A 22,381-nucleotide genomic window follows, 5' to 3' on the forward strand; every position below is an offset into this window, starting at 1 on the left:
CATTAGACCCTAAAAACTACTGCAAATATAATGCACATACTTAAACAGGGCTAAGAAAGCAGAAAGGCACAAAAAATGACAAAAAAACAAAATTACCCAAAATCAAAAGTAAGGCTATAGCAAGGCATTTTTTCAGAAATTTCAAAAAAAAAAAAAAAAAAAATGAGTTAGGACCATCATTAGACCTTAGAAACTACTGCAAATATAATGCACATACTTAGACAGGGCAAAGAAAGCGGTAAGGCACAAAAAATGACAAAAAACTAAAATCACCCAAAATCAAAAGTAAGGCTATAGCAAGGCATATTTTTTCAAAAATTTCAAAAAAAAAAAATTGAGGTAGGACCATCATTAGACCCTAAAAATTACTGCAAATATAATGCACATACTTAAACAGGGCTAAGAAAGCAGTAAGGCACAAAAAATGGCAGAAAGCAAAATTACCCAAAATCAAAAGTAAGGCTATAGCAAGGCATTTTTTTCAAAAATTTGAAAAAAAAAAAATGAGTTAGGACCATCATTAGACCCTAAAAACTACTGCAAATATAATGCACATACTTAAACAGGGCTAAGAAAGCAGAAAGGTACAAAAAATGACAAAAAACTAAAATCACCCAAAATCAAAAGTAAGGCTATAGCAAGGCATTTTTTTCAGAAATTTCAAAAAAAAAAAAAAAAAAATTGAGTTAGGACCATCATTAGGCCTTAGAAACTACTGCAAATATAATGCACATACTTAGACAGGGCAAAGAAAGCGGTAAGGCACAAAAAATGACAAAAAACAAAATTACCCAAAATCAAAAGTAAGGCTATAGCAAGGCATTTTTTTCAAAAATTTGAAAAAAAAAAAAATTGAGTTAGGACCATCATTAGACCCTAAAAACTACTGCAAATATGATGCACAAACTTATACAGGGCAAAGAAAGCAGTAAGGCACAAAAAACAAAAATTACCCAAAAACAAAAGTAAGGCTATAGCAAGGCATTTTTTTCAAAAATTTGAAAAAAAAAAAAATTGAGTTAGGACCATCATTAGACCCTAAAAACTACTGCAAATATAATGCACATACTTAAACAGGGCTAAGAAAGCAGTAAGGTACAAAAAATGACAAAAAACAAAATTACCCAAAATCAAAAGTAAGGTTATAGTAAGGCATTTTTTTCAAAAATTTGAAAAAAAAAAAATTTGAGTTAGGACCATCATTAGACCTTAGAAACTACTGCAAATATAATGCACATACTTAGACAGGGCAAAGAAAGCGGTAAGGCACAAAAAATGACAAAAAACTAAAATCACTTAAAATCAAAAGTAAGGCTATAGCAAGGCATATTTTTTCAAAAATTTCAAAAAAAAAAAAATTGAGGTAGTACCATCATTAGACCCTAAAAATTACTGCAAATATAATGCACATACTTAAACAGGGCTAAGAAAGCAGTAAGGCACAAAAAATGACAAAAAACAAAATTACCCAAAATCAAAAGTAAGGCAAGGCATTTTTTTCAAAAATTTGAAAAAAAAAAAATTTGAGTTAGGACCATCATTAGACCCTAAAAACTACTGCAAATATAATGCACAAACTTATACAGGGCAAAGAAAGCAGTAAGGCACAAAAAATGACAAAAAACAAAATTACCCAAAATCAAAAGTAAGTGTTGAATGTTATTTTGTGTGCTCTTACACCTTACTATTGTTTGTGGCCGTGGTTGATGAGTATCAGCTGTTGTAATCGGTTGCTGGGTGTGGTAATCAATAAATGACTGCCTGCCACTTCTCTCTGAGTGTGTTGGTGCATGGCAGTCAAACCAAAGACTAGCTGTGTGATTCCTTTCCTCTGTCATGTTCCTCTGCCGGCGCTCCTATCTTTAAGATGGCAACTTCAACAGGTTATGGGCCCAGGAAAGATGTTGGAGGTCGATGGAGTCGTTTGTGTTTCGACGGAGATGAGAAAAATTATGAACTTTGGGAAACTAAGTTTCTGGCACACCTGCGTCTACTTAGTCTAAAGAGCACCATCATCAATGAAGCACCCAGTGATGATGAGGAAGGTGCAGAGGCCGACGCTGAGAAAAATGAAGACGCTTATGCAGAGCTGATTCAAGTATTGGATGATAAAAGCCTGTCACTTGTAATGAGGGACGCAACAGATGATGGCAGAAAGGCGCTAAAGATTCTAAGGGAACACTATGCTGGTAAGGGGAAACCCCGAGTGATCAGCTTATACACTGAGTTAACATCCCTTCAGAAAGCTGTTAATGAGAGCGTCACGGACTACGTCATCCGGGCAGAGAAAGCGATTACGTCACTGAGACATGCAGGAGAGACTTTTAGTGATGACTTGTTGATCGCTATGATTTTGAAAGGTCTGCCGGAACAATTTAAGCCCTTCTCTATCCACATAACCCAGAGTGATGAGAAGTTGACTTTCGTTGAGTTTAAGGCCAAACTCCGCAGCTATGAGAGCACTGAAAGGTTCAATGCTGTTGATTCAGACAGTGACAGCGTGATGAAAGCCAGAGGAAAAGAAAGCTGGAGCATGAAACTGACCTGTTATACCTGCGGCCAGAGGGGGCATAAAGCTGCAGAGTGTACTGCTACAACTGGAGAGCGCAGGGAACAGAGACAGTGGTGCCGTCTCTGCAAGAGCTCCACACACAAGGATGTCAACTGCAGGCGGAGAAAGCGCGACAAGGTGCAGCGGGCGGTGGATGAAGAGGACCACACGTTCGTCTTCAAAATCGGTCACGTAAATGAAGTCCAGGTTGGAAGAGTGAATGAGAAAGGCCTCATGGTGGACACCGGAGCAACCTCACACATCATCAGGAACATCACTCAATTCAAAGACTTTGATGAAAGTTTTGAACCACACAAGCATGTTCTGGAGCTGGCTGATGGAGAGAGGACCAGCGGCATCGCGCTGAAGAAAGGTACGGCCAGAGTTCGCCTGAGAGACAATAAAGGTCGTGTGATGGACGCTATGCTGAGTGGGGCGCTGTACGTCCCATCCTTTCCACAGGACATCTTCTCAGTGAAGGCGGCGACTTCCCATGGAGCAACTGTAGTCTTCAAAGAAGGTCAGAACAGACTGATTCATAAAGATGGTGTGACATTTGAAATTCAGGTGCTGGATAGACTGTTTTATTTATGTACAGTGACAGAGGATGCCGATGAATGTAATGGATGCTATGACGTTCAAACATGGCACGAAATCCTAGGACATTGTAACTATGAGGATGTCTTAAAGTTGGAAGCGGTCACAGTAGGGATGAAAATCAAAAGTAAAACTGTAACACCTAACCTATGTGAAGTGTGCACCCAGGGTAAATTTGTTCAAAGCAGGAATAGAGAGGCAGGAGAAAAATCTAAGTTTTCCCTTGATCTGGTACACACAGATTTATGTGGACCAATTGAGCCAATAGCAAAAGACGGTTTCAAGTATATATTGGCATTTACTGATGACTATTCAGGTGCAATATTTACATACTTCTTAAAAGCTAAGAGTGACACAGTCAGAGGTACAGAGAAGTTTATTGCTGATGTGGCACCGTATGGTAAAATAAAATGTATTCGTTCTGATAATGGGACAGAGTTTACATCCAGAGAATACCAATCACTGCTTAGTAAAAATACTATAAGACATGAAACTTCTTCTCCCTATTCACCACATCAGAATGGCACAGCAGAGAGAAGCTGGAGAACTTTGATTGAAATGGCAAGATGTATGATAATTGAGAGTTGCCTACCAAAAATGTTGTGGACCTATGCAGTTCAGGCAGCAGCTATAATTCGCAACAGGTGTTATAACAGACGCATAGGACAGACCCCATATTTCTTGCTAACGGGAAAAAAGCCTGATCTTTCAAAAATGCAAAAATTTGGCTCAGAATGCTATGCTTACAAACAAAAGAAAAAGAAGTTGGACTCTCGATGTGATAAGGGGATTTTTGTGGGTTATGATAAAAACAGCCCTGCGTATCTAGTTTTTTATCCAGATTCAGGGAGAGTTGTCAAAAACAGATTGGTGAAATTTATTAAAAAGAGTGTCACTAATTGCCAAACTCAGACTGATGAATTAATAAATGACTATGTTTTGCGTAAGGGTACTGAAACTCATCTATCACAAATGGAAAAGTTAATTCCCCGAGAAACAGGAGTAGGTGAGCGTGACCCAAGCACCGCTACAGGTATAAAGGAAGATGAGAGCAGGCGTTATCCAAAGAGGGAGAGGAGACCCCCTCAGTATCTGAGAGATTATGAATGTGAGATAAAATGCGATGATAACCTTATACTCACCAGTATTGATTACTGTTACAGAGTTGCTTGTGATACACCTCAAACGCTAAAGGAGGCTATGAGCTCACCAGAATCAGACCAGTGGTCCCAGGCTATGCAGGAGGAGATGAATTCTCTGAGGGAGAATGATACCTTTACCCTAACTACATTGCCAGAAGGTAAAAATGCAGTGGGGGGCAGATGGGTTTACACATTTAAAGAAAATCCAGTTAAAGTGCTATATAAAGCCAGATATGTGGCAAAAGGCTATAGTCAAGTAGCAGGGATTGATTATGATGAAACATTCTCTCCTACTGCTGATATGACATCAGTACGCAGTTTAATACAGATTGCAGCTCAATATGGTTTAGAACTGGATCAAATGGATGTAAAAACGGCATATCTGCATGCTCCCATTGACTGTGAGATATATATGGAACAACCAGAAGGTTTTGAAGTAGAGTCAAAAACGGGGGAGAAGCTTGTCTGTAAGCTTAACAAATCACTTTATGGTTTAAAACAGTCGGGACGAAATTGGAATAAAATGTTAAATGATTTTTTGATCCAAAACAATTTTATTCAAAATTCAGCTGACCATTGTGTTTACAGCAAACAAACTGAAAGTGAGAAAATAATACTGATAATATGGGTTGATGACCTTATTATTGCAGCAAGTGACAGCAAAGTACTTAAAAGTGTGAAAGAAACATTGGGAGAAAAATTCAAAATGAAAGATCTTGGTAAACTAAAACATTTTCTTGGAATGGATTTTGCACAGGGAGATGGTGAAATAAAAATCAATCAGAAAAGATATGTTGAAAAGATTTTAGAGAGGTTTGACATGCTTAACTGTAAACCAAGATCTACTCCATGCGAAAACGGCTTAAAATTGGACAATGAAGGAGAACCTGCTGATCCAAAGAAGTATCGAGAGATGGTTGGCAGTTTGATATATTTAGCCATGTGTACTAGACCAGATCTAGGATTCATTGTCAGTAAGTTGTCACAATATTTAGCTCAACCAAAAGAACAACATTGGGTAGCAGCAAAGCATGTGTTGCGATACTTAAAAGGCACTGTGAACCACGAATTGTGTTACAAGAAAAATAATGCAAATCTTAAACTTGTTGCATTTAGTGATGCTGACTGGGCAGCAGATCAAAATAACAGGCGAAGTACAACTGGCTACTGTTTCAGTTTGTCGGAAGAAGGTCCTGTTATTTCTTGGAAATCTAAAAAGCAACCCACAGTTGCGCTATCAACATGTGAAGCAGAATACATGGCTTTAGCAGCCACCACTCAGGAAAGCCTGTATCTTATTCAGCTTCTAAATGAAATGGACTATGGGGGTGAGTACACCCCAGTCAAGATTTATGAGGATAATCAAGGGGCAATTGCTTTGTCAAAGAACCCTGTTTGTCGTCAGAGATGTAAACACGTTGACATTAAGTACCATTTTGTTCGATCTACCCTTAATGATGGGAAGATAGTTATTGAATACTGTCCAACAGCAGACATGGTTGCAGATATTTTGACCAAACCTGTAGCTAAAGCAAAGATTGATAAATTTGTGAAATTTCTTTTTGGTATTAAAGACTAAAAAAAAAAAAAAAAAAAAAAAAAAAAACAAAAAAAGAGAAAAATTAAGAGCAAGTGGGGGTGTTGAATGTTATTTTGTGTGCTCTTACACCTTACTATTGTTTGTGGCCGTGGTTGATGAGTATCAGCTGTTGTAATCGGTTGCTGGGTGTGGTAATCAATAAATGACTGCCTGCCACTTCTCTCTGAGTGTGTTGGTGCATGGCAGTCAAACCAAAGACTAGCTGTGTGATTCCTTTCCTCTGTCATGTTCCTCTGCCGGCGCTCCTATCTTTAAGATGGCAACTTCAACAGTAAGGCTATAGCAAGGCATATTTTTTCAAAAATTTGAAAAAAAAAAAAATTGAGTTAGGACCATCATTAGACCCTAAAAACTACTGCAAATATAATGCACAAACTTATACAGGGCTAAGAAAGCAGTAAGGCACAAAAAATGACAAAAAGCAAAATTACCCAAAATCAAAAGTAAGGCTATAGCAAGGCATATTTTTTCAAAAATTTGAAAAAAAAAAAATTGAGTTAGGACCATCATTAGACCCTAAAAAGTACTGCAAATATGATGCACAAACTTATACAGGGCAAAAAAACAAAAATTACCCAAAATCAAAAGTAAGGCTATAGCAAGGCATATTTTTTCAAAAATTTGGAAAAAAAAAATTGAGTTAAGACCATCATTAGACCCTAAAAATTACTGCAAATATAATGCACATACTTAAACAGGGCTAAGAAAGCAGTAAGGCACAAAAAAATGACAAAAAACAAAATTACCCAAAATCAAAAGTAAGGCAAGGCATTTTTTTCAAAAATTTGAAAAAAAAAAAATTTGAGTTAGGACCATCATTAGACCCTAAAAACTACTGCAAATATAATGCACAAACTTATACAGGGCTAAGAAAGCAGTAAGGCACAAAAAATGACAAAAAACAAAATTACCCAAAATCAAAAGTAAGGCTATAGCAAGGCATTTTTTTTCAAAAATTTGAAAAAAAAAAAATTGAGTTAGGACCATCATTAGACCCTAAAAAGTACTGCAAATATGATGCACAAACTTATACAGGGCAAAAAAACAAAAATTACCCAAAATCAAAAGTAAGGCTATAGCAAGGCATATTTTTTCAAAAATTTAAAAAAAAAAAATTTGAGTTAGGACCATCATTAGACCCTAAAACTACTGCAAATATAATGCACAAACTTATACAGGGCAAAGAAAGCAGTAAGGCACAAAAAACAAAAATTACCCAAAATCAAAAGTAAGGCTATAGCAAGGCATTTTTTTCAAAAATTAAAAAAAAAAAAAAATTGAGTTAGGACCATCATTAGACCCTAAAAACTACTGCAAATATAATGCACAAACTTATACAGGGCAAAGAAAGCAGTAAGGCACAAAAAAACAAAAATTACCCAAAATCAAAAGTAAGGCTATAGCAAGGCATTTTTTTCAAAAATTTCAAAAAAAAAAAAATTGAGTTAAGACCATCATTAGACCCTAAAAATTACTGCAAATATAATGCACATACTTAAACAGGGCTAAGAAAGCAGAAAGGCACAAAAAATGACAAAAAAAACAAAATTACCCAAAATCAAAAGTAAGGCTATAGCAAGGCATTTTTTTCAAAAATTTGAAAAAAAAAAAAATTTGAGTTAGGACCATCATTAGACCTTAGAAACTACTGCAAATATAATGCACATACTTATACAGGGCAAAGAAAGCGGTAAGGCACAAAAAATGACAAAAAACTAAAATCACTTAAAATCAAAAGTAAGGCTATAGCAAGGCATATTTTTTCAAAAATTTCAAAAAAAAAAAAATTGAGGTAGTACCATCATTAGACCCTAAAAATTACTGCAAATATAATGCACATACTTAAACAGGGCTAAGAAAGCAGTAAGGTACAAAAAATGACAAAAAACTAAAATCACCCAAAATCAAAAGTAAGGCTATAGCAAGGCATTTTTTTTCAAAAATTTCAAAAAAAAAAATTGAGTTAGGACCATCATTAGACCCTAAAAACTACTGCAAATATAATGCACATACTTAAACAGGGCTAAGAAAGCAGTAAGGCACAAAAAATGACAAAAAACAAAATTACCCAAAATCAAAAGTAAGGCTATAGCAAGGCATATTTTTTCAAAAATTTGAAAAAAAAAAAATTGAGTTAGGACCATCATTAGACCCTAAAAACTACTGCAAATATGATGCACATACTTAAACAGGGCTAAGAAAGCAGTAAGGCACAAAAAATGACAAAAAACAAAATTACCCAAAATCAAAAGTAAGGCTATAGCAAGGCATATTTTTTCAAAAATTTGAAAAAAAAAAATTTGAGTTAGGACCATCATTAGACCCTAAAAACTACTGCAAATATGATGCACAAACTTATACAGGGCTAAGAAAGCAGTAAGGCACAAAAAATGACAAAAAACAAAATTACCCAAAATCAAAAGTAAGGCTATAGCAAGGCATTTTTTTCAAAAATTTGAAAAAAAAAAAATTTGAGTTAGGACCATCATTAGACCCTAAAAAGTACTGCAAATATGATGCACAAACTTATACAGGGCAAAGAAAGCAGTAAGGCACAAAAAAACAAAAATTACCCAAAATCAAAAGTAAGGCTATAGCAAGGCATTTTTTTCAAAAATAAAAAAAAAAAAAAAAATTGAGTTAGGACCATCATTAGACCCTAAAAACTACTGCAAACATAATGCACAAACTTATACAGGGCAAAGAAAGCAGTAAGGCACAAAAAATGACAAAAAACAAAATTACCCAAAATCAAAAGTAAGGCTATAGCAAGGCATATTTTTTCAAAAATTTGAAAAAAAAAAAATTGAGTTAGGACCATCATTAGACCCTAAAAACTACTGCAAATATGATGCACATACTTAAACAGGGCTAAGAAAGCAGTAAGGCACAAAAAATGACAAAAAACAAAATTACCCAAAATCAAAAGTAAGGCTATAGCAAGGCATATTTTTTCAAAAATTTCAAAAAAAAAAAATTGAGTTAGGACCATCATTAGACCCTAAAAACTACTGCAAATATGATGCACAAACTTATACAGGGCAAAGAAAGCAGTAAGGCACAAAAAACAAAAATTACCCAAAATCAAAAGTAAGCAAGGCATTTTTTTCAAAAATTTGAAAAAAAAAAAAATTTGAGTTTAGGACCATCATTAGACCCTAAAAACTACTGCAAATATAATGCACATACTTAAACAGGGCTAAGAAAGCAGAAAGGCACAAAAAATGACAAAAAACTAAAATCACCCAAAATCAAAAGTAAGGCATTTTTTTTCAAAAATTTCAAAAAAAAAAAAATTGAGTTAGGACCATCATTAGACCCTAAAAACTACTGCAAATATAATGCACATACTTAAACAGGGCTAAGAAAGCAGTAAGGCACAAAAAATGACAAAAAACAAAATTACCCAAAATCAAAAGTAAGGCTATAGCAAGGCATATTTTTTCAAAAATTTGAAAAAAAAAAATTTGAGTTAGGACCATCATTAGACCCTAAAAACTACTGCAAATATGATGCACAAACTTATACAGGGCTAAGAAAGCAGTAAGGCACAAAAAATGACAAAAAACAAAATTACCCAAAATCAAAAGTAAGGCTATAGCAAGGCATATTTTTTCAAAAATTTGAAAAAAAAAAATTTGAGTTAGGACCATCATTAGACCCTAAAAACTACTGCAAATATGATGCACAAACTTATACAGGGCAAAGAAAGCAGTAAGGCACAAAAAAACAAAAATTACCCAAAATCAAAAGTAAGGCTATAGCAAGGCATTTTTTTTCAAAAATTTGAAAAAAAAAAAAATTTGAGTTAGGACCATCATTAGACCCTAAAAACTACTGCAAATATAATGCACATACTTAAACAGGGCTAAGAAAGCAGAAAGGTACAAAAAATGACAAAAAACTAAAATCACCCAAAATCAAAAGTAAGGCTATAGCAAGGCATTTTTTTTCAAAAATTTCAAAAAAAAAAAATTGAGTTAGGACCATCATTAGACCCTAAAAACTACTGCAAATATAATGCACATACTTAAACAGGGCTAAGAAAGCAGTAAGGCACAAAAAATGACAAAAAACAAAATTACCCAAAATCAAAAGTAAGGCTATAGCAAGGCATATTTTTTCAAAAATTTGAAAAAAAAAAAATTGAGTTAGGACCATCATTAGACCCTAAAAACTACTGCAAATATGATGCACATACTTAAACAGGGCTAAGAAAGCAGTAAGGCACAAAAAATGACAAAAAACAAAATTACCCAAAATCAAAAGTAAGGCTATAGCAAGGCATATTTTTTCAAAAATTTGAAAAAAAAAAATTTGAGTTAGGACCATCATTAGACCCTAAAAACTACTGCAAATATGATGCACAAACTTATACAGGGCTAAGAAAGCAGTAAGGCACAAAAAATGACAAAAAACAAAATTACCCAAAATCAAAAGTAAGGCTATAGCAAGGCATTTTTTTCAAAAATTTGAAAAAAAAAAAATTTGAGTTAGGACCATCATTAGACCCTAAAAAGTACTGCAAATATGATGCACAAACTTATACAGGGCAAAGAAAGCAGTAAGGCACAAAAAAACAAAAATTACCCAAAATCAAAAGTAAGGCTATAGCAAGGCATTTTTTTCAAAAATTAAAAAAAAAAAAAAAATTGAGTTAGGACCATCATTAGACCCTAAAAACTACTGCAAACATAATGCACAAACTTATACAGGGCAAAGAAAGCAGTAAGGCACAAAAAATGACAAAAAACAAAATTACCCAAAATCAAAAGTAAGGCTATAGCAAGGCATATTTTTTCAAAAATTTGAAAAAAAAAAAATTGAGTTAGGACCATCATTAGACCCTAAAAACTACTGCAAATATGATGCACATACTTAAACAGGGCTAAGAAAGCAGTAAGGCACAAAAAATGACAAAAAACAAAATTACCCAAAATCAAAAGTAAGGCTATAACAAGGCATATTTTTTCAAAAATTTGAAAAAAAAAAATTGAGGTAGTACCATCATTAGACCCTAAAAACTACTGCAAATATGATGCACAAACTTATACAGGGCAAAGAAAGCAGTAAGGCACAAAAAATGACAAAAAACAAAAATTACCCAAAATCAAAAGTAAGGCTATAGCAAGGCATATTTTTTCAAAAATTTCAAAAAAAAAAAATTGAGTTAGGACCATCATTAGACCCTAAAAACTACTGCAAATATGATGCACAAACTTATACAGGGCAAAGAAAGCAGTAAGGCACAAAAAACAAAAATTACCCAAAATCAAAAGTAAGCAAGGCATTTTTTGAAAAATTTGAAAAAAAAAAAAATTTGAGTTAGGACCATCATTAGACCCTAAAAACTACTGCAAATATAATGCACATACTTAAACAGGGCTAAGAAAGCAGAAAGGCACAAAAAATGACAAAAAACTAAAATCACCCAAAATCAAAAGTAAGGCATTTTTTTTCAAAAATTTCAAAAAAAAAAAAATTGAGTTAGGACCATCATTAGACCCTAAAAACTACTGCAAATATAATGCACATACTTAAACAGGGCTAAGAAAGCAGTAAGGCACAAAAAATGACAAAAAACAAAATTACCCAAAATCAAAAGTAAGGCTATAGCAAGGCATATTTTTTCAAAAATTTGAAAAAAAAAAATTTGAGTTAGGACCATCATTAGACCCTAAAAACTACTGCAAATATGATGCACAAACTTATACAGGGCTAAGAAAGCAGTAAGGCACAAAAAATGACAAAAAACAAAATTACCCAAAATCAAAAGTAAGGCTATAGCAAGGCATATTTTTTCAAAAATTTGAAAAAAAAAAATTTGAGTTAGGACCATCATTAGACCCTAAAAACTACTGCAAATATGATGCACAAACTTATACAGGGCAAAGAAAGCAGTAAGGCACAAAAAAACAAAAATTACCCAAAATCAAAAGTAAGGCTATAGCAAGGCATTTTTTTCAAAAATTTGAAAAAAAAAAAAATTTGAGTTAGGACCATCATTAGACCCTAAAAACTACTGCAAATATAATGCACATACTTAAACAGGGCTAAGAAAGCAGTAAGGCACAAAAAATGACAAAAAACAAAATTACCCAAAATCAAAAGTAAGGCTATAGCAAGGCATATTTTTTCAAAAATTTGAAAAAAAAAAAAATTGAGTTAGGACCATCATTAGACCCTAAAAACTACTGCAATTATGATGCACAAACTTATACAGGGCAAAGAAAGCAGTAAGGCACAAAAAAACAAAAATTACCCAAAATCAAAAGTAAGGCTATAGCAAGGCATTTTTTTCAAAAATTAAAAAAAAAAAAAAATTGAGTTAGGACCATCATTAGACCCTAAAAACTACTGCAAACATAATGCACAAACTTATACAGGGCAAAGAAAGCAGTAAGGCACAAAAAATGACAAAAAACAAAATTACCCAAAATCAAAAGTAAGGCTATAGCAAGGCATTTTTTTCAAAAATTTGAAAAAAAAAAAATTTGAGTTAGGACCATCATTAGACCCTAAAAACTACTGCAAATATGATGCACATACTTAAACAGGGCTAAGAAAGCAGTAAGGCACAAAAAATGAAAAAAAACAAAATTACCCAAAATCAAAAGTAAGGCTATAGCAAAGCATATTTTTTCAAAAATTTCAAAAAAATTGAGTTAGGACCATCATTAGACCCTAAAAACTACTGCAAATATGATGCACATACTTAAACAGGGCTAAGAAAGCAGTAAGGCACAAAAAATGACAAAAAACAAAATTACCCAAAATCAAAAGTAAGGCTATAGCAAGGCATTTTTTTCAAAAATTTCAAAAAAAAAAAAATTGAGTTAGGACCATCATTAGACCCTAAAAACTACTGCAAATATGATGCACAAACTTATACAGGGCAAAGAAAGCAGTAAGGCACAAAAAACAAAAATTACCCAAAATCAAAAGTAAGGCTATAGCAAGGCATTTTTTTCAAAAATTTGAAAAAAAAAAAAATTTGAGTTAGGACCATCATTAGACCCTAAAAACTACTGCAAATATAATGCACATACTTAAACAGGGCAAAGAAAGCAGTAAGGCACAAAAAATGACAAAAAACAAAATTACCCAAAATCAAAAGTAAGGCTATAGCAAGGCATTTTTTTCAAAAATTTGAAAAAAAAAAAAAATTGAGTTAGGACCATCATTAGACCCTAAAAACTACTGCAAAATATAATGCACATACTTAAACAGGGCTAAGAAAGCAGAAAGGTACAAAAAAATGACAAAAAACTAAAATCACCCAAAATCAAAAGTAAGGCTATAGCAAGGCATTTTTTTCAAAAATTTAAAAAAAAAAAAAATTGAGTTAGGACCATCATTAGACCCTAAAAACTACTGCAAATATGATGCACAAACTTATACAGGGCAAAGAAAGCAGTAAGGCACAAAAAACAAAAATTACCCAAAATCAAAAGTAAGGCTATAGCAAGGCATTTTTTTCAAAAATTTGAAAAAAAAAAAAATTGAGTTAGGACCATCATTAGACCCTAAAAACTACTGCAAATATAATGCACATACTTAAACAGGGCAAAGAAAGCAGTAAGGCACAAAAAATGACAAAAAACAAAATTACCCAAAATCAAAAGTAAGGCTATAGCAAGGCATTTTTTTCAAAAATTTGAAAAAAAAAAAAAATTGAGTTAGGACCATCATTAGACCCTAAAAACTACTGCAAATATAATGCACATACTTAAACAGGGCTAAGAAAGCAGAAAGGTACAAAAAATGACAAAAAACTAAAATCACCCAAAATCAAAAGTAAGGCTATAGCAAGGCATTTTTTTCAAAAATTTGGAAAAAAAAAAAATTGAGATAGGACCATCATTAGACCCTAAAAACTACTGCAAATATAATGCACATACTTAAACAGGGCTAAGAAAGCAGAAAGGTACAAAAAATGACAAAAAACTAAAATCACCCAAAATCAAAAGTAAGGCTATAGCAAGGCATATTTTTTCAAAAATTTGAAAAAAAAAAAATTGAGTTAGGACCATCATTAGACCCTAAAAACTACTGCAAATATGATGCACAAACTTATACAGGGCAAAGAAAGCAGTAAGGCACAAAAAAACAAAAATTACCCAAAATCAAAAGTAAGGCTATAACAAGGCATATTTTTTCAAAAATTTCAAAAAAAAAAAATTGAGTTAGGACCATCATTAGACCCTAAAAACTACTGCAAATATGATGCACAAACTTATACAGGGCAAAGAAAGCAGTAAGGCACAAAAAATGACAAAAAACAAAAATTACCCAAAATCAAAAGTAAGGCTATAGCAAAGCATATTTTTTCAAAAATTTCAAAAAAAAAAAAAAATTGAGTTAGGACCATCATTAGACCCTAAACATTACTGCAAATATAATGCACATACTTAAACAGGGCAAAGAAAGCAGTAAGGCACAAAAAATGACAAAAAACAAAAATTACCCAAAATCAAAAGTAAGGCTATAGCAAAGCATATTTTTTCAAAAATTTCAAAAAAAAAAAAAATTGAGTTAGGACCATCATTAGACCCTAAACATTACTGCAAATATAATGCACATACTTAAACAGGGCAAAGAAAGCAGTAAGGCACAAAAAATGACAAAAAACAAAAATTACCCAAAATCAAAAGTAAGGCTATAGCAAGGCATTGTTTTCAAAAATTTGAAAAAAAAAAAAATTGAGTTAGGACCATCATTAGACCCTAAAAACTACTGCAAATATGATGCACAAACTTATACAGGGCAAAGAAAGCAGTAAGGCACAAAAAATGACAAAAAACAAAAATTACCCAAAATCAAAAGTAAGGCTATAGCAAGGCATTGTTTTCAAAAATTAAAAAAAAAAAAATTTGAGTTAGGACCATCATTAGACCCTAAAAACTACTGCAAATATGATGCACAAACTTATACAGGGCAAAGAAAGCGGTAAGGCACAAAAAATGACAAAAAACTACAATCACCCAAAATTATTTTTCAAAAATTAAAAAAAAATTAAGTTAAGACGATCTTTAGACCCTTCAAACTCCTGCAAATATAAAGGCCAATTTTCAAAAAATCTTAATCAAGACGATCATTCGATCCTAAAAGCTACTGCAATTATGAAGCACATACTTAATATGGGCTATGAATACAGTAAGGCATAAAAAATTACCAAAACTAAAAAAAAAATATCAACGCTTTAAATTGGAGGTAAGTATTTAGTAAGGGATATTTTCAAAAATTGCCAAAAACATTTAGTTAATACCATCATTAGACCTATAAAACTACTGCCAACATAATGTTCATACTTTAAATGGGCGAAGAATACAGTAAAAACAAAATGTGACTAATGTCCAAAAACAGAGCTAAGGTTATTTGTAGTAAGGCACATGTTTTTGTGACTTATTGTCAAAAATATTCTGTTTTGAAGGTGAAAGTGTCGCCTCTCTTTGGTGAGTCGGTTCAAAAGAACCGGTTCCTCTAAAAGCTAAGAATGTAATTATAGTGTGTGACTCACATTCAGGAACGTTGTCACAGCAGTCACACATCCCTGATCCCCATTCCTGAGAGTCCTGGATGTCCATCACAGGCAGAGGCTGCGTGACCACCAACGTCTGAGTCATGGTGGCTGAAGGAGAAACCAAGGTCAGCAATACTAATCATGACTCAGCAAACATTTTTCTGGAAGCTTTTAGTCCATCTATGGTTCAGTAACAAAATAAATACTTTACAGTAGGTTATGAGTCATGAATAAGGCTTATGAGTTAATTTAACGATAAAATGGTCCGTATTATTCATTACATTTATATATATATATTCATATTTAGGGCTGGAGGAAGGACTCAACTATTTTGGTTATTGGTTGTTCTATTAATTTAATAATCAAATAAAACAAAAAGTAAAGTAGGAGAGATTCCACTACATGTGCCGTCAACTTTAGAGACAAATGCAGTCATGGTTTATAAAGAACGTAATAGTTAAAGTTTTTCTTAAATCATTTAGGCTTTGAGGACCTCAAGGAATTTTTGCTACTGTATTATTATTTAAACGTTTTTAAAAAAAATAATAAAACTGAACAAATTAAAATACCCCTGGAATAAAGGATCTATTGAATAATGTTTTATTACTTGTTTGTCACATATATTAACATTACACGTTACAGCTGTATAAGTTTAGAGTTTTAGCAGAAATCTCAATAACAAACATAAAACTATATAAATGTCAGAGGCTGATTTTAGCTGAGCTTACAGATTCCTTTAATAAGATCTGATATTAATAATAATAAAGTGATATAAACACAAACCTCTTGAGGTCGACTTCACAGCAGAAATACAAACGCTTCAGCTTCAAGTGTTTGGTTCAGAGTCAGAGCAGGAAGAAGAAGAAGAAGAAGCTGTAGAGCAGGTCAGTCCTGTTCACACCCTCAAACACAACCAGCATCATTCATTCATCAAAACATGGAGATCAAAAGGAGGTGTGTGACGTCATCACTCATAACAATAATCATCAACTACAGGTGAAAAACACACAAACATCTACACAACCTGTTCTTTAGCTCAACAACACATCAACTATTGTAATGACAATAAGAACAATTACACACACACACACACACACACACACACAGGTGAACTAGTCACTGCTCACTGTTAGTAAATCCTCTCACTTACAGTAAAATGATTTTTCCAGATTGTTCCTTCTTTCTGTTGCCTTTGACCCACATTCATCTCACACACAGACACAAACACTACACAAACTACACAAACTACACAACGCTCTGTACAGTGGTGAACTTTGGTCCAGATCTGGTCCTGAATCAGAGAGAAGGTCTGATACACACATGAGGAAAGATTATTTATAAAATAACATATGAGATATTAGAGATCTAAGATATATAAAATATATAAGATAAGATAAAAGTTGAGAGATAAGAAATAAGATACGAGACATAAGATATATCAGATATATGAGACATAAAGATATAAAAATATTTAAGATATATGATTAAAGATATAAGATTAGCTGAGATTGGATGTAATGAGATAATTAAAATTAGATTAGTAAGATAATATTTTATATAAAATAAGATGAGATAAAACAATTAAAGGTCTCAGATTAGATCCCTGTGGAACTCAGATTAAGATGAAGTATTTATTAAATAAAAGGCGTTTTTATGATGAAACATTTGTTTTCACTTCTTAATATCTGAACATATTCATATTAATGTAATTCAGCTCATGTCCAGATGTGAACTTTGTTCCAGATGTGAACGTAAACGTACATCTCCACATGGAGAATGTCCTCCTTAAACTGAGACAAGTTTTCATCTGCAATGGATCAGTGACGTCACACAGACACTACAGACACCTACAGGCAGTCTGGCAGTCACTACTGACATAGTACTACAGTAGGTTCACGTATACAACAAGACAGGACAAGATTAGAATCACTTCTTTATTTATCTCAGGGAGACAGAAAAGGACAAGATAACATGAGATGAGACTCATTATACAAGATAGGATGTGAAGAAGTGGCTGATGGGTAATGAAGTTTTTGTAAAAGCAGTTTTAATGACACTTAGCACAGATTGGTTCACAGAGAAATATTGTTCCTGGACTATTTAGTGCCTGAGTAATGACTGAGCTTCAGTTCAGGTCTGGTTTGGTGGTATTTCTACGTGTTTGTTCTCTGAACTTTTCTGAGCGTGTAAAGTAGGTCAGAGCGATGATGATGACGATGATGATGATGATGACGATGATGATGAAGGCTTTAACACAAACCACATGTAGAAACCAGGACAGACTGAGCACATTTGCTGACTCCTGTAGTTTCACAGTCGGACCTAGTGAACCCAGGGAAGATCAAATATGAGCTCAGGAGGTCAAAGGTCACCATGACCACAGACGGTGCAGAGTTTAAATCTGACATTTTCTTCCTTTTTTCACTTTTATTCTCTGCTTTAATAGAATTTAATAAACTAAACTTGATTCTGTTTGGTTTTATTCTTTTTTTCTGGTCTTTAATCATTTAATTCTATTTAGTTTTTTCATTTGATTTATTTAACTCATATTTTTCAATTGAATAAAATATGTTATTGACATTTATGTAACTTTAAATAAACCAAATCAGATAAATTCCTCTGTTTCACTGGTTATTTGAAGAAGTGAGTTCACTTTTATAGTGAACATGTTAAACCTGCTCCATGTCTGTAAAAATAAAGAGCAACATTACAGTGGTTTGATTTTATTCATTGTGACTTGAACTCAGTTTTAGTTGTAGTTTAGCTTATTTGAGCAATTTACATATTTTTTACAAAACACCAGATACATGATTACACGGAAATAAAATCTCTAAAGGCCAAAGCAAGACGGTTATTTCATTACATATATATATATATATATATATATATATATATATATATTAGTGTTGGTTTCTATAGACAACACTGTGCACAATTCCAATGGACTTTTTTTAAAGTCTATATAAGATTTGCAGATGACTTTTACTGCATTATAGAACAGAGACATTCTTTTTTTTAAACTTTTTGACTTTTATTTTGTAATATGAAACAAAATGTGAAACAAACAGGGACTGGGTTTTACAAAAAAGCACAAGAAAGTAAACAAAGATAGAATAAATACAGAAGTTTAGTAGCACGTTACAGTTTTTTCCAGTATTCGTCCCTTTTATTCTTTTAAAGCCTCAGTGTGAAATAGTTTATATAAAGTAACAGAGACACTCTTTGTGCTCGTGCTGCTCCTCCTTTCTGCTCCACGTCTGCGTATGTTTGACTCCATCTGCTCCAGAGTCCGAGGACACGATCCGACAAACTATAGGATGATGAAAGGATTCCAGTTTTAGGCAGAACGAAGAGGGCTGGACACAGTGAACCCAAGACCCCAGAGGGAAGAGATAAGAGCGGGCCGGACCCCAGAGGAGGGAGGGCCGGACCCCAGTGGAGGGAGGGCCGGACCCCAGAGGAGGGAGGGCCGGACCCCATAGGGGGGGGATAAGAGCCGAGCTGCAGCGCTGCAGAAACACTCAGGAGTTCCTGTGACTCACGTTGGATCCTCCAGGAGGAGCTCAGAGCAGAGCGTCTGCTCCTCCACTCTCAGAACAAAGAGAATCATATTTAGACTCGTCGTATTCTCCAGGTTAGTGACAAATACATTTAACCATAAATGTTTTTACAAAACCCTAAAATTACAAGAAAATTTATCTAGAATAAAAATCTATAATGTCTGCGCTTTTTGTCTCAGACATATGGAGAATAGATCTGCTCCTTATTTTAAGACATATTACAAATAGATCTGCTCCTTAGTTGTAGACGTATAAAAAATAGATCTGCTCCTCAGTTACAGATGTATAAGAATAGATCTGTTCCTTAGTTACAGATGTATAAGAATAGATCTGTTCCTTAGTTGTAGACGTATAAATAATAGACCTGCTCCTTAGTTACAGATGTATAAAGAATAGATCTGCTCCTTAGTTGTAGACGTATAAAAAAAGATCTGTTCCTTAGTTACAGATGTATAAAGAATAGATCTGTTCTTTAGTTGCAGATGTATAAAGAATAGATCTGTTCTTTAGTTGCAGATGTATAAAGAATAGATCTGCTCCTTAGTTGTAGACGTATAAAAAATAGACCTGTTCCTTAGTTACAGATGTATAAAGAATAGATCTGTTCCTTAGTTACAGATGTATAAGAATAGATCTGTTCCTTTTTTGTAGACATATAAGAATAAATCTATTCTTGTCTTTTTTCATAGACATATATAGAATAGATGTGTAACGCTGTATGATGGAGAACAGGAATTCTCAAACGGAGTTCGACTCCTTCCTGACGGCCGCACGGCTGCTCCGCGGGGCCTCAGGCGGAGGAAACCAGAGACGTTGGAGGTTTTCTAACCAGGACGACGTTAAAGACGCGAGGAGCGGCATAAGGGGCGGAGCCACGGCATCGCAGGAGAAGCCGACGGCGCGTGACGGTGTTTTTGCGTCCAACAAAACCGTCCGGGTGATGGTGGTGCGGCGGTACCTTAGGTTGAAAACCCCGATGCTGCCGGTGATCGACGAGGTGTGAGATCAAAGACTAATGAAACTGTGACATCATCATCATCATCATCATCATCAAACACGTGTTTTATAAAATCAATGTTTATATAAAAATAAGGTTTTTTTTTTTTTTTTTTAAATAAGCAATAATTCATTAAAATAAACTACGGTGTGAATTATTATTATTTTGACACCTTTCTGTTAGAAACTACTACATAAATGAAACGCCTTCAAAATAAAAGCACAGGGTCCCTTTTTTATCATCAGGACCGTGTTTCTCAAATGGGGGACCGTGTACCACTAGGGGTACGCAATGGAACCACAGGGAGTGTTTAGTTAAAAATTATAATCATAATTATGATGGAAATTATCTTAATTAGAAAATAACCTGAAAATACAAAGGAAATTATAAAACGTTTTGAAATAAATTAATCCAAGAGCCATTCCACTCATTTACATATGATTCTTTAAAGCGTGTGTTATCACTCATTTATTCCATTATTATGCTTTCTAGATGTTAAATGTTGTTGGACAAAGGGGGGACTTGGATTCAGAATGAAGAGAAATGGGGTACACCTTGAGCACTGCTGAAGGATATTCAACAAATATTTCATCTAAAAAATGTTTATTTTAAATATAAATGTTTTACAATCTCACTGTGATTCAAATAAGCAGCTAAGAATTTAAATGGCTCAGAATTTTATATTTCATACTTTATTAATCAAAGTTTAGGATCCATTGTGTCATTGTAAATGGGTTTTTTTTTTTAACGGATATTCGGGTCCTGACCCACATGTTGAAAACCTAGGAGCCATTTTGTCTTTATTGTCCTCATGAAAATGAATTTAAATGTGATATTTATTGCGGCTCAGCTCTGTATTTGCAAGGATCAGTGATTTGTGAGTTTATAAATTTCCGTTTTGACATTTTTATTTAGAAGTTGTTTTTTTTCCTTCTGTGAAACATTTTGTTGGTTTGTTTTGAAAATGAGCCGCAACAAAATAAATAAAAGCAACAAGGTTGTATAAGTTTCTTTTTAATAAATGCTTAAAAAAACGATCAAAACACTGACAAATGTTTCAATTTCAATTGATTTAATTCCGTTTTTCTAAACTGATGAGATAAAAATAAGTCAATTCAAAAAGGGACTGTGTTTTCCTGTTTTTCTAGAGAATGTTTGTGTTTTTTTCTGAGTTGAAATAAAAAGAAGTAAATAAAAAGAAGCGGCTCTGTTTTTTTTTTGTTTTTATAGGAAATATTTTTCAGCGTTTTTGAGTTGATATTTGGTATAAAAAAATTATCTCGTCAACTTGGAAAAAACACAAAAAACATTTATTATAAAAACAGGGCAATTTTTTATTTGTTCTATTCTAACAATTCTATTGTGTTGTTTGTACATTATGTTCTTTGATTTTAAGATGTTATTGACTAATACAACCAAACAGTGAAGTAGAAATTTCCTTGTACTGAAACTTCTGTATCTTATTTTAAGTTTTGATTGCACAGTTTTGCATCGTTTTTGGATTTTGCCAGCCCTGCATAGACAATGAATGCATCTAATTTACCTTTAAATTTCTAGATGAATTGTATTTTTTTTTTTTTTAAAGAATAAGACGCTGCACATTAGATATTGAAGACCAATCACGGTTACTCAAACTGAGTAACAGTTTATTACTATTGTGCAGTGTTTCTCAAATAAGGTACATGTACCTTTAAGGGTACACGATGGCACTACAGGGGGTACTTTAGAGGAAAATTAAACGAAAGCATTAAAAATATGAGGTTTTGTTTATTTTAAGTTAAAAAGCAACAACAATACTGAATATTATCAGCAACTCAAAACTAAAAGAAAAAAAATATGCTGAATAATAAAAACAAAACGTTAAGTAATGATCTGATTAGGAGAAAACAGGAAATGATAAAAAACAATCAAAATAAATCTATTAGGCACTAAATATTATTTCCACTTATTCACAAAATGTGACTCTTTAAAACGTGTTGTCACTCAATTGAGAATTATAGTCAGACATAAGGAGGGACTTAAATTCAAAAGAAAAAAGGAATTAGAGGCAAAAACGTTGGAGAACCAGCGCCTTCTAGTGGCACAAAGCAGCAAATACATCTTTAAGATCCAACATCTGATTTATCAGTTATGTAGAAACGTTATTTCTACATTCTACAGTGGTTTTCCTTTCATTTCTTAGACATTTTGCAGAAAGAAAAAACTGCAGTTCAAAAAAAAAAAAACATTTTCTACCTACATTTTATTTCTATTGTCTTATTTATTTTTCTAATTTAATCATTTTTCTTTCTGCAGTTAGATTTTTCCATTAACCGTATTAGTGACAGATTAAAAAAAAAACTGGGCACTGCGAGATTTAAGTTGCATTATTTCTAGAATAAAGTAGCAATTTTTAGATAAAATCATAATAT

At 33.2% G+C, this 22,381-nt stretch overlaps 2 protein-coding genes across 2 annotated transcripts in view; one reads left to right on the plus strand and one right to left on the minus strand.

The window, feature by feature from the left end:
• The window catches only part of LOC114475721 (cornifelin homolog B-like), a 30,534-nt gene extending 14,204 nt beyond the window's left edge, over nucleotides 1-16,330 (minus strand). Inside the window, exons 1-2 of the mRNA XM_028466782.1 lie at nucleotides 16,197-16,330; nucleotides 15,411-15,521 (exon numbers count right to left, since the gene is read on the minus strand). Of these exons, the coding sequence (XP_028322583.1) occupies nucleotides 15,411-15,516 (106 nt within the window). The 5' untranslated portion in view covers nucleotides 15,517-15,521; nucleotides 16,197-16,330. The remainder of the gene's footprint in view (nucleotides 1-15,410; nucleotides 15,522-16,196) is intronic.
• Nucleotides 1,793-5,128, plus strand: LOC114475720 (uncharacterized). Its single transcript, XM_028466781.1, has 2 exons — nucleotides 1,793-3,071; nucleotides 4,312-5,128. The coding sequence occupies exons 1-2, from the start codon at nucleotides 1,868-1,870 to the stop codon at nucleotides 4,338-4,340; spliced, it is 1,233 nt and encodes a 410-aa protein (XP_028322582.1). The 5' UTR covers nucleotides 1,793-1,867; the 3' UTR covers nucleotides 4,341-5,128.
• Nucleotides 16,331-22,381: the final 6,051 nt, after the last annotated feature.

This window comes from Gouania willdenowi, chromosome 14, assembly GCF_900634775.1.
Source record: "Gouania willdenowi chromosome 14, fGouWil2.1, whole genome shotgun sequence".
NCBI lineage: Eukaryota > Metazoa > Chordata > Actinopteri > Blenniiformes > Gobiesocidae > Gouania > Gouania willdenowi.